We start from the raw sequence: 12,724 nt of genomic DNA on the forward strand, positions 1-12,724 counted from the left end.
AAAAAAAAAAAAGAACTCTCAGGCCATACCACTCAAGGTCAAGAATTGTCCATTAGGGACCCCAACTGAAGAGAGGTCAACAGGAAAGAATCAATAGTCACAGGTCCCAACAGGAAGAGACATACTTTGAGTCTCCTACAAAAATCTGACTACCCCAGCAATTCAGAGAATGAAGAACCATCACCACCCTGAACTCTTGCCTTTCTCTAATGGACTTTTCTTCAAAGAAACCCCTCCCAACTTTTCCTCCTTTTCCATAAAATAACATTCCTCTCCTTTGTTAGACTAGCCTATGGTTTTGCCATCCCTTGCTTGCCCTGAATTGCAAATCTCTGCTATTCCCAAATAAACCCATTTTTTTTGCTGGTAAATAGCTGACCGTTTCATTTTTAAGGTCAACAATACCAAGTGGTTTGCATATGTTACCTCTTCTAAGATTTACAGCTACCCTATAAACTAGAAATTATTATCCCCATAGTCCTTTATAGATCAGGAAATTGAGGGAGCAGGAATGTGTTATACTAGTCTCTATTAGATAGTGGTAGAAAGCATTGACTAATTTGACCAGATCCTATTTATTGCTTTTCAGACAAGAACTGCCATACTAAAATTCACCCATTTGCTTATATGCCTTATTATTTATTTTTCCGGGATTTCACTTGACAAAGTTGTTATAGGGACTTTTCAAAATACCTCTTCTGGGTTCCTCAAAAAAAATAAATAAACAGAACTCCCATGTAATCCAGCAATTCCATTTCTGGGTTTATATCTGAAGGAAACAAAGTCAATATCACAAAGTGATAGGATTTGCATGCCCATGTTCATGGCAGCATTATTTACAAACCATTTAAGTGTTGTTTCCATATATATAATGGAAGAGTTTATTCATACCTAAAAGCAGGAAATCTTGCCACTTGCGACAACATGGATGAACCTTGCAAACATTATGCTAAGTGAAATAGATAAATGAATACAGAGATCAGGATGTCTCTTGCCACTTTACCAATATGATTATGGACTCCTGAAGCAATCAATATTGCTACTGTGGCTACTGGTATCACTACTAATACAACACTAATAACAATACCTCCTACATATTTATTGTACCCATAACTCTTCTAGAATATTTACATATTTAATCCTCATGGCTACCCTATAAAGTAAGTGCAAAAATCCCAATTCTTCATATACAAAAATCTTAAAGAGTTGAAGGAATTATTTTCAAGGTCCACAGCTTTTAAGCCAAAGTTTGATCCCAGGTCTGACTCCAAAACACGTATTTTCACATCCTTAATGATAACCTGACCATGACACTTTTCCCCCAAAAAAGATACTGCTTATCTACCTGGCATCTCAGTTGCTTCTTTCCTTTCTCCAAGAATATCCCTCCCTCCCTTCCAAATGGTTGTGTTGGGCAGTTGAAAAAGAGCCCCTAAGTTTGAGAGGACCATTCTTCATCCAGTGAATGGAGAATGGTGTTTCCCATTAAGGAACGTCAAGTAACATGTATAATCATTCATTGTTATTTTAATTTTTTTCTGAACATGTTCTCATATTAAAACTTACTCCCATAAAATTAGGTCCATAAATTACTACATTATTTTTTTAAATTTTATTATTATTATTAACAAACCATTATGAAAATCTTCAGACTCCATTTCTCATGCAAATTACATAGAAGCCAGCAGACAAATGGAAATTTGCCTTTCAAACATTTGCCCTAAGCATTGACTCATTTGATTTGGCTTAATTAACTGCTGATTAGTAAAAAAAAAAAAAATTAAGTAAAGATTTACATGTAATTGGGTTGAGCCCATTCTGAATAATTGTTAATTGATCCCTGAGATACCTGAGAATTGTTGACTCCTGTAATTATATTGAAATAGTAGAGATAATATGCAAAATTAGACCAAAGCTAAACTCTAAGATGTATCGATTTTTCATGTTATACAGCTATTGGTGGCTTGTCATTTGAATCCATTTCCTGATAACAGAATTCAAGTTTTGGAGATGCCAAGATGTTATTCCCTTGAACAATATGTTCCTCACTGTTCTTATCAGTCTGATAAGTTCTGTGGAAAACAGAGCAGCTAGTTGAAAAGAGAATACTAGTGAATGAATAAAATGTCAGATATACATAACCGATTCTACCTGCTAGCAGCAAGGAAAGAAAGACTCAAAAACAGGGAACAGTTTTTCTGTCTCTTAAAGATAAAATATTCTCCATTCTAGAACTGAACTGTATTTTGCAAGAAGTTTGAGCAAATTTCAAAATTAAGCAGGGGAGACAATAGACAGAAGGGTTTTCCTGCTGTCAAAGGCCTGTTCTCCCTCTCTTCCATCTTGAATTTTACATTTTCTCCCAGGAGTCCATCTGTAATTAGAAAGCAAAAGTACTTAACTGCTTTTCAGTTCTCAGTAAACCTGCTCCTGAGTTAAGCAGGAGAGGAAGTGTGAAAGAAAAAGCAACAACAGCACCAACAACACAAAACAAAGGGGCTGAAAACAGATGTACAGTTAGTAACCTGAATCGTGATAAACTCAGCATCCTGCAAACCCCTAGATCTGGACAGGAAGTGGCAATGCGGCCTTTCTGTGCAACCATGTATGGCTGGGCTGCTGACACCCACTCCTCTGCAGAAGCAATTCTGTATTCAACAAGGAAGGGTCAGAATATTTACAGTAGTGTGTGAATGCCCAGGTGGGGCATACAGACTTTCAAATGTTTGCTAAGAATCTTGTGAGCTGATTCTAATCGGTCCTGTTGGAAAAGCTGCCTGTCCACTGCTGCCCCAAATTGTTTGTGGCTGTTTGAAAATGCCCAGGCATCATGACAGTCAAAATCTTTCTCTCACGGGGCCTTAGCGGAGCCCTCAAAGGTAAACTTGAAGCTTTGGAAAAAGTAGTAATTCTTTGCTCAGAATATGTTTGCCAAATGTATTCTAACCTGAAAGCAGGTAAGAACCCCAGCTTCACTTCTCACTAACTCTGTGGACTGGTGGAGTGATTCACCCTTCCTGAGCCCAGTCTTTTCATCTGCTGAGTGGTGATAAGAACACCTACCCTGTGGTATTGGCATGAGCATCTGATAGCATATGCAAAGTATAGTAGTTCATAAAATGACATCTGCCACTATTGTTATTATCACCATTATTGTTAGTATTCATGTTTACTTAAAATCATTCTCTTTCCTTTCCTAATTTGATTCCTAGAAGAATCTATCAGAAGCCCATTTTTAAAAAGGTGCGTTCAAAATGAGTGAATAACTCCAGAAATAATTCCAGATATAGGATCTAGAAAACAGGATATCTAAAAAAAAAAAAAAAGAGGCAAAAGGATCAATGGCAGAGAAACCCAGGATTCTAAAGGGGGTAAAGACTATCAGATAGGTTACAATGAGATACCACCTCACACCTGGCAGAATGACTAAAATCAACAACACAAGAAGCGTTAGGGAGGATGTGGAGAAAAGGAACCCTTGTGCACTGTCAGTAGGAATGCAAACTAATGCAGCCATTGTGGAAAACAGTATGAGCATTCCTCAAAAAATTAAAAATAGAACTACCCCATGATCCAGTAATTCCACTACTAGGTATTTACCCAAAGAATACTGAACGCTACTTCAAACAGATATACACATCTTTATGTTTATTGCAACATTATTTACAAAAACCTAATTACGGGAGCAGCCCAAGTGTCCATGTATATATGTATATATATGTATACATATACACAATGGAATATTATTTAGCCATAAAAAAAGAATGAAATCTTGCCATTTACAACATCATGGATAGAGCTAGAGGGTATTATGCTAAGTGAAATAAGTCGGTCAGAGAAAGACAAATGTCATATGATTTCACTCATCTGTGAAATTTAAGAAACAAAACAAATTAAAACAACAACAAAGGAGAAAAAAGAGAGAGACAAACCAAGAAACAGACTCTTAACTATAGAGAATAAACTGACGGTTATCAGACGGGAGGTAGGCGAGGGGATGGGTGAAATAGGTGATGGGGATTAAGAGTACACTTATGATGATGAGCACTGAATGATATGTAGAATTGTTGAATCATTATATTGTACACCTGAAACTAAGATAATACTGTATGTTAACTATCCTGGAATTAAAACAAAACACTTAACAAAAATTTTTAAAAAGGAAATACACATTTGAGATGTAAGGGATATCACATACATAGACACACACAAACACACACTGATAAGCCCAAGTGTATGAAAATCTACATGACTTAATCTTTGTGATATCTCATGAGCCAAAAATAAAGAAGTAAATAAGATACCTAACAACACAAACTAGGATTTGGTAGTTTGGATGAAGAGCAAGGTGAAAGCAAGCAGAAAACCTTAATAAAAGGAAGACCTGGCCCCTGTATTCAAGGAACTCATGATTTGGTTGAGAAAAGAGAACAATCTTAAAGGAGAGGGAGAACAGGAACCTAAAAATTCTTTTTAGAGAAAGAGGGAACAGAAACATTGTATGAGCCTTCCTACCTATGTCTCCTAGAGGTTTCCTATGAGCTATTTTTCAAGATTCAGAAGAAAAAAACTTGCGTGTGTTTGGCTGACAAAATTAGCTGCACGACATTCCATAGAAAAAGGAGAATCATGTTTTTCAGTTAGAAGATACCACATAGATAGACCAACTCTGATCATACAGATGAGGCAACTAAACTTAAAAGAAGCCATATGTTTTTCTCAAACACACACACCCTATGTGGGACCAGAGCTAGTCTTCTAATATCACTTGTGTGTTCTGGTGAATGCCCAATACTAAATTAGCAAGATGGTACTAAAGTTGCTTGAGATGAGAATATCATAATTAATTTTCAATGTTCCATCAATGAATGGGGATAATAAAGTAATATCAACCACCAACTACTTGTATAGTGCTTTCAAAAGTGTCCTTATCTTATTTAATCCTACTAATGTTGTGCTGATGAGAAAATTCAATTCAGAGACGTTTACTGAATTGTCAAGGGCAAATAACAAGTGAATAGCAAATCAGATAATTAGGCTTAAGTGTCCTGACTCCTTTCTTAATGTTGGAAATTTTTCTTTTCCATTATGACTTAAAATTTTTTGCGGAGCATTTTGGTGAAATGATTTTGTTTAAAATATACTTTAAAATATTTTAAATTACATATCTAATATCTTCACAGTGGTCAATATTAATAAAATTAGCAAATTAGTTATTTCAGTTTTCAATGAAAATCCTGCTGAAGGGAGAGTAACAGCAATATTCAAAATTACCACGGTGAAGACAAAATCTGGGAAAAGGATAAGGCCATGCATATCTAATTAGGGCTACACAACCTTTAAGGCAGTGATTCCTCTTCAGAGCTTGTCAATGAATCAATATTACTTCTCCAAAATTTTGAACTAAAAATTGATTTTGTCACAACAATTCTTGAAAATTCTAGGCAAAAAAAAAAATGTTTCAATAGTCAAGGATTGTTGAAAATAAATATAAATAGCTTTTCCTCTAAAAATGGCTTTCAAAGGATCTTCTAAGGGAGAAGATTCCAAACCACTGATTCATGAAAATCCACTTGCAATTTTATACACATCTCATACTGCTATCCAATTCATGTACACACATCCAGAATGGAGGCTGGTTTGGTATGAAAGAGTGGTTTCCAACAGACGAATACTTTAGTGTTTTAAGATCTCATTTCCATCTTCCTCAATAAGGCTAGAAAAATGCAAAGATAAATATCATTAGTTGCTCCAGACTTTTCCCTGTAGAGAAATACAAGCTATAAACATCAGTAGAGCATTTTACTAATAGCTTAAAGTGTTGGCTTAAAGCATCATTAATTTTACATTTGTAACAAGATCTGTGAGTGTATGCCTTGCATTTTCACTGAAAAGATGCAATCATTAAGGTCATCCTTGCTGCTTTGGTTCTAAGTTGCAAGGCAAAGGTGTAGTACATGCAGAAGTGTAAATATGTATGCATCCACACACACATGTAACGTAATAACATAAAGTTACATAATAGAAAATAACAGAAAGGTATATTCTAACCATTTAGCTCATTTGTGTATAGCATATTGTACTTTTTAGGTGGAGTAAATCCTTTTATTGACTTTTAAATAGCTTCATTTTAAATCTTTCTGGCTGGGTCAGCACAAAGGAAAACAGAAGCAAGATCTTTGTTGTAAGGCAAATGCATCACTGAATGAATTACTCGTAATTAAAAAAATAATAATAACCCTTTTACTTTCAACCTGGTTTTGGTGAGTAGTCTATGCTGCCCCTCTTCTGGTCAGGATTGTGTTCTTTTCTTTCACCCATGTGATGGCAATATTTTAAAATGATTGCAGCTCCTCTTTTAGTAATTCTATCCCTGATTATGTTGTTTCACTATTACGGGCATATAATGAGATGTCAGGCAATTTTGGCATTCACAGGGAAGTAATTATATTGACTTAGCTCCAGTTTTAGATTTTAGCTTTCTAACCAAACATGGAAAGTCATGAGGTTCCTTGATTCATAAAGACTCTCTCACAGTGAGAATTCCTAACCTGTGTCCATAAATTTCCAAGATGTCCACAGACAGAATTCAGGAGGGCTGTACAGTCTCTGACACAATGTAAAAATTCTCTGTGCTTTTTGTGAGGAGGGGATCCATTCCTTTCATCTTATTATCAGAGGGGCCTCTGATCCCAAAGTGGTTAAAAGCCAGTGTTCTATCAGCTATGTTCTACTTAAATCTTATTTTTAAAGGCTCCAATCGGTGGTAATGGTTTCAGAATTATGTTCCTCCAATGTTCTTTTCAAAATAAAATGGAAAAAATCTTATATATTATATTCAAAGCCTTCTTTCCAATATTGTGTAAGAATATTAGACATAAACACTGATTATCCACAGATCTCCCTTACTTGGCCTCAGAAATTTCCAGTAGACTAATGAGTACTCTTGTTCTAATTTTTTTTTTTTGCTCAGATTTGGACTTTAAGATTTTCAACCTCCCATTCCATACAAACCAAAGGGTTAAGTGTTAGTCATAGAGAGTATGATCTGAACTTTGTCTTCAAAATGTGTGGTAATAGCTCTATGATTGGGGTACTACAGACTGGCATGAACTCAGAAAAAACACAGGCCAACAAAGAGACATTTGCCCAGAGTTGGACTGCTTTTTGATAAAAATCATTTTTCAGATTAAATAAAGCTGCTACGGCTCTGTACACAAACCAAATATGCAAAAATCCCATAAAAGACAGAGTTTGGTAAATTAGTTCTTTCTTACCAAGGCAAGTGTCTGGAAGTGTGAACTTAAGAGGAATTATCACAGACTTTCAAAGGTCTTGGGAGAAATGGACTCATTCTCTTTAGATAGCCCTTTGAGAGACATACAACCCCAGGGCCTCTTATCAAGAGCAAAATAAGGATTGGAGGCATCAATAGAAAGATGATACTTTCTAAGAAATTGTACCTCCTTATTTGTGAATAGGTTTATGCGATTATGGAAGTGGATCAGGGCCCATGGTGATCCAGGCATTGTTGTAGTGGTAGCACCACATTTTTGTGCAGTCAGACACAAACTGGTATTCTAGTGCCTGCCACTTTGGGAAATGCCCAAACGATGGCTTTCAGATCCAAGATCCCACAGATGGCCTTGTCCTGCAAACCCTCAGATCCATAGCCATGTGTCTCAATGGTCATGGCCCTTGCCCTAAAGCAGAGGTTCTCATCTGGGAGCAATTAGTATATTTGGCAATGTCTGATTTCTGATTGTCACAGCTAGAAAAGTATTACTAGTATCTACTGGGTAGAGGGCAGGGATACTGCTAAACACCCTGCAATGCACAGGACAGCCTCCAAAACAAATAATTATTTGGTCCAATGTGCTGAGAGGCTGAGGTGGAGAAATCCTGTCATAAGCTCATGCCACTTTTGCCCATTCTGAGAGGAAGTTATAGACTTATGCTCTATTTAGACCTATAGTACTCACAGGGCCACTAGAATTTAGTTAGTTTGAATGCTTTGGAAATTGCAATTTGGGGCAAAATGCCCTCCCCTTCCCAACTAACATCAACTCCTTTCTCCAAGACACAGGTTAAATGTCATCTCCTACAGGAAATGATTTCCTATTTTAGCATCACCTCCCTCTTATGCTTACTCTAATAGCAGCTCTGATCAAATTATTTCCTATTTCTCTACTATATTATACACTCATTGATAGCTGATTTTTCAGAAAAAATCCTTGTGTCTTAACACCTACCAGAATTATTGGCACATAACTGGTACAACAACAAACATGTGTTGAAGGAAGGAATAAGCCCAGAGGACTGGCTTGGATTCTGAGTACCCAAACACAACCTCCAAGGATATCTAAGGATGTCTGACCCCATGTCTGACTGGGCAATGACTCATTTTATGGCATGAGGTTCTACATTGTGATGGTTTAATTTCTGGTGGTTAATTTCTTGATTAACAGAAGGTAACAGAGTAAAGACTATAGAGACCATAAGACCTGGTTGGAAGCCTAGGACCCCCTGGGAGAAATCATGGACAGAGCTCTCCCTAAATACCTTTCCTAAGAGGAAGGAAGGCAAATCTGATGCACTACTTTTATGAGTTTGGCTTAACAGCCTATATTCCACAGAATATCTCCCTTCACTCAAGAAGGATGAGGTGATTGACCTGAATTAGCACATAGCACAGGGGCAGCCCAACATTTGTTTCTACCAATAATCAGCTGACACCAATACCCAGGTACAAATCTATCAAAGGGTCTGACTACAAAGACAATTCTTTGGTTGGCTATGTGTAGATTACACTAGAATACACACAAAAAGGGGATGAACTAAATTGAGAACAATTTATAAATATGCTTTTGTATTAAAGACAAAAAATCTGGGATTATAACATGAATGGATATCATGTTGAAAGTGGGAAAAGAGCACCTCAGATCTACAGTAAATCAATGATACTCTGTACTGTACATGATTATGGAATATAAAACAAAATGGTATAATCATCCAGTTAGCATAATGCTGTTGCATATTACATTGTGCTTTTATTTGACAAAGCACATCAAATAGGATTTCTGAAAAACACTTAGCACAATTATAAATAAAATATTCCTGACATGAGTTGGCATCAGGAAAAAAAGACAGGAACATTTCAGAACATTCAACTTTATTTTTCATTGACAAACACAACATAAAAAACATACATTTATTAAATACACAGACTATGACTTGAATGCCATCAAAACTTTGATGTAGTTTTCATAGTCTCTTTTACTCTCCACAATACTGAATACCAGCCTTTAAAATATACTGGAAGATATGTTTAACTATACTTAGGTATCTCCAAAAAAACTTTACACAGAGATGACAAAAGTATATGTTCCCACTTAACCAAGTGTGTAGGGATAGGATGCTGAGTAGGACAGATGGAGAAACATATGCTTTCTATACTGAGCTTCCCATTATGATTAAAAGTGCCAATGATTTCAGTTCTTACTTAAATATACCACATAAGTAGTACTTACACTCATTTATTGTAAACAGATGAAGATAATCAGTGCCTATTTTTAATTTGTTTGTGTAAAGAAATGTTCAACTTTATCTGTACATGAACATTTGGTAGAAGAGGGAGAAAATAAAATATTTCATATATTTATATGAATAAATATGTATAAATATATTTCATATCTATATATCTATATATCTATATCTATATCTATCTATCTATATATATATATACACATGAAAGGAAGAGAATTTAGCTGTCAGTGATGACTTAAGTGAACTGAACACCTGCTCTTACAGAAAAGAACACTGGCCATCTTTGCTTTGTCTCACTGACACTCAACTGTATGAAGATAAATACAGTCCCTTCCTTTCTTTGATTCTGAGGAATGGACTAAAAGAATGAAGGATTTTAACAAGTTGGAAATGTATGTTTCCTCCATGTCTTTCCTTACGTTCTCTACCCCACCTCCATCCTTCCCTACTCCACATATGTACCTTTTCAGTAGTCAAAAGAACACTGGAGTATAAGTCATGTGCATTTTTCTCTGCCTAACATTGCAGCTTTTATTTCTACACAAACTGAAAACATATCAAGAAACTATTTTTAAATAACTATTAAAGTTTGGTGATTGGCTGCCTTTTGTCTAGATATCTGATTCACTCTAATTAAAAGGCCAACATACTTTGTTTCTAAAGCAATTGACAAAGGAATTTAAGAGCTGCACTTACGAAAATAACTTTAGAGGTGGAATCATCTCCCAAATGTTCAAAAAGCTTGAAAAATCTGATTTTGTTCCTCATGATGATCTCTTTCCTTCCTACCTTTACTCCCATAATAACATTTTTCCATCAAAACAGACTTAGTAAAAAAGAGACTCAGATCCATTTCATGTATTAGGGCAGAAGCATACTAAAAGTACACACCTGTTCTCTGTCCTCTTAAAAACAATCCCAGTTTTACCAACAGTAAATATCTGTTACATTCCTTCTGCTGAGAAAATGAATAAACTGGAGGCAAGGCTTAGGGTGACAGTCTCATTCTTAATGAAAAAATACATAATCCAGTAAATATTTGGGTTGTTGAGAATATGCAACTGATTGATTTAAAACTTCTAAAATCAAATAATTTTCATTCTCAATGAAGAAAATGAGAGACATATAAATGAATATGGTTTGTATCTGATTGAATTGTTTTTCTAGAGAATCAAAATATACTCAGCTTATGGTATCATAATGTAATGGTTTACAATTCACCTTGTATGAATTATAAACCTTTAAATAGAATCTTTGCTTAAGGAATTATAAAATAGAGAATATATAAAGTAAAAATGCTGTTTTCTTTCATTCCTTAAAAGAGTAGAGAACAGAGATGGTGAGAAAGGATGTGTTAAGTAGTGTGGAGTGAGAGATCTTTCCATCTGACTTTAAAATGAATGTTGATCTCCTTGTGAGACAAAAATTCTTTGATTCTAGACTTGTTCAAGTCTTTAAGAGATAGGCATAGTCTCAGTTTTCTCTTTTTTTCACTTTGAGAGTAAGGCCACCCTGCACTATTCTTTTTACTTTCTTCAGTTTTATTCAAGGTGGACTCAATCCAAAACAGACATTCAGGGAGGACATGTGAAAGGTTTTACTTGATCACTGTAGATACGAATTCCTTGTAACATCGAAACTGAAACTTTTTGGGTAGGAGTAATTCAGCTGAATATGAACTTTCTCATGAAATTAGTATCCATGTAAATGCCAATATAATGGAGTTTTAATTTTACAATTTCTTCTAATTCTCTGTTTCATGCTTCAGTAATCACTGCCTATTCGTTAGAATAGAATACTGAGCTGATACAGTTTTTAACAAATGTGCATGTGAGCTTTAGGCTGATTCTCAAAGTTTGTAAATTGGCTCTATCAAAACCTATGTTAGGAAACATCACAGCTATGTACCACCTCTTATGAGAATTTTATTGCAACTCAGAAAACAGTCCTTTGGACGTAGCCACAGTATTAAAGAGTCTTCATTTTTTAAAATGATATAATCTCATTCATTGAACAATTCTGCACTTTTATTTAAACCTCAATTTTAGCAGACTTTGAGAAATATGCAAGCACAAAACCAGCAAGAAACAGCATCACTGCATATTTGGCATGATTGATCATCTAAACATTTCACATGGGTAAATCGTAGAAATTTTAGTTTTTCCACATTAAACTTTTATCTGTTCGTACGAATAATTACCCTGTAGTCTTTCTGTGTCACCCATCTTCTGGTATCCTGTTTATCTCAAGAAAAGCTTTCAAGGTTAAAGGATTAAAAAATAAACAGGCAATATATATGCCTACAATTTCAAAGATCAAAATGTTTCTACTTTCTGTCTCTGGTTTAATCCCAATACCAAAGAACTATTAAGTGATTGTTGACATGGGGAGATTGAAAGTTAATCACAAATTAGGAATCAAAAACACAAAAATATAAAAAGTATCAATAAATAAAAGGTCTAATTCACTTGAAAATCTATTATTAGAATATTGCCACAGATTGACCACCTTTTAAAAATAGTGATTTGTGGGGCGCCTGGGTGGCGCAGTCGGTTAAGTGTCTGACTTCAGCCAGGTCACGATCTCGCGGTCCGTGAGTTCGAGCCCCGCGTCAGGCTCTGTCTGGGCTGATGGCTCAGAGCCTGGAGCCTGTTTCCGATTCTGTGTCTCCCTCTCTCTCTGCCCCTCCCCCGTTCATGCTCTGTCTCTCTCTGTCCCAAAAATAAATAAAAGCGTTGAAAAAAAAAATTAAAAAAAAAAATAGTGATTTGTCAGAGTTTCTAGTCAGTCCATTACTCAACATCAGCATGGCCCCAGGGTCTCTTTCAGCTAACTTTTACATGAGCTTACTTAATTCTATTCTATAACGTGGTCAAGAGATCTTTTATGCAATAAAGAAGTGTTAAGTAGAAATATATGTTCACTTTTTGATTCATAGCCATTTAAATCTGTCACAATTAAGCACAGTTACTTAGAATATCTTGAGATACAGCATTACGTAAATTTCATAAATATTAACACATTTTGTTTCCTCCATTTAAATAGTTTTAAGATATCCACCACACTAATTTTATCTGAAAAGTAAAATGTTCTTACCGGATAGCATGCCATCATTTTCTTCTACAACACAGCATACTGTATAAACTCATTGTTTAGAAAATCAGCACTGCTTTGTAAA

The 12,724-nt window shown here is 35.4% G+C and overlaps 1 protein-coding gene across 8 annotated transcripts in view; it reads right to left on the minus strand.

Annotated features, from left to right (window-relative positions):
* PTGER3 (prostaglandin E receptor 3) overlaps positions 1 to 12,724 on the minus strand; it is a 201,234-nt gene that overhangs the window by 152,787 nt on the left and 35,723 nt on the right. The window contains exon 3 of one of the 8 annotated variants that reach the window (XM_040470634.1): positions 9,738 to 9,994. The exons of the other annotated variants lie outside the window; for them this stretch is intronic. Within the exon in view, the coding sequence (XP_040326568.1) occupies positions 9,840 to 9,994 (155 nt within the window). The 3' untranslated portion in view covers positions 9,738 to 9,839. Of the gene's footprint in view, positions 1 to 9,737; positions 9,995 to 12,724 lie in introns of those variants that run through there. 8 annotated transcript variants of the gene reach the window in all.

The sequence above is a fragment of the Herpailurus yagouaroundi genome, unplaced genomic scaffold (genome assembly GCF_014898765.1).
Source record: "Herpailurus yagouaroundi ecotype Mexico unplaced genomic scaffold, PumYag 77, whole genome shotgun sequence".
Classification (NCBI taxonomy): Eukaryota; Metazoa; Chordata; class Mammalia; order Carnivora; family Felidae; genus Herpailurus; species Herpailurus yagouaroundi.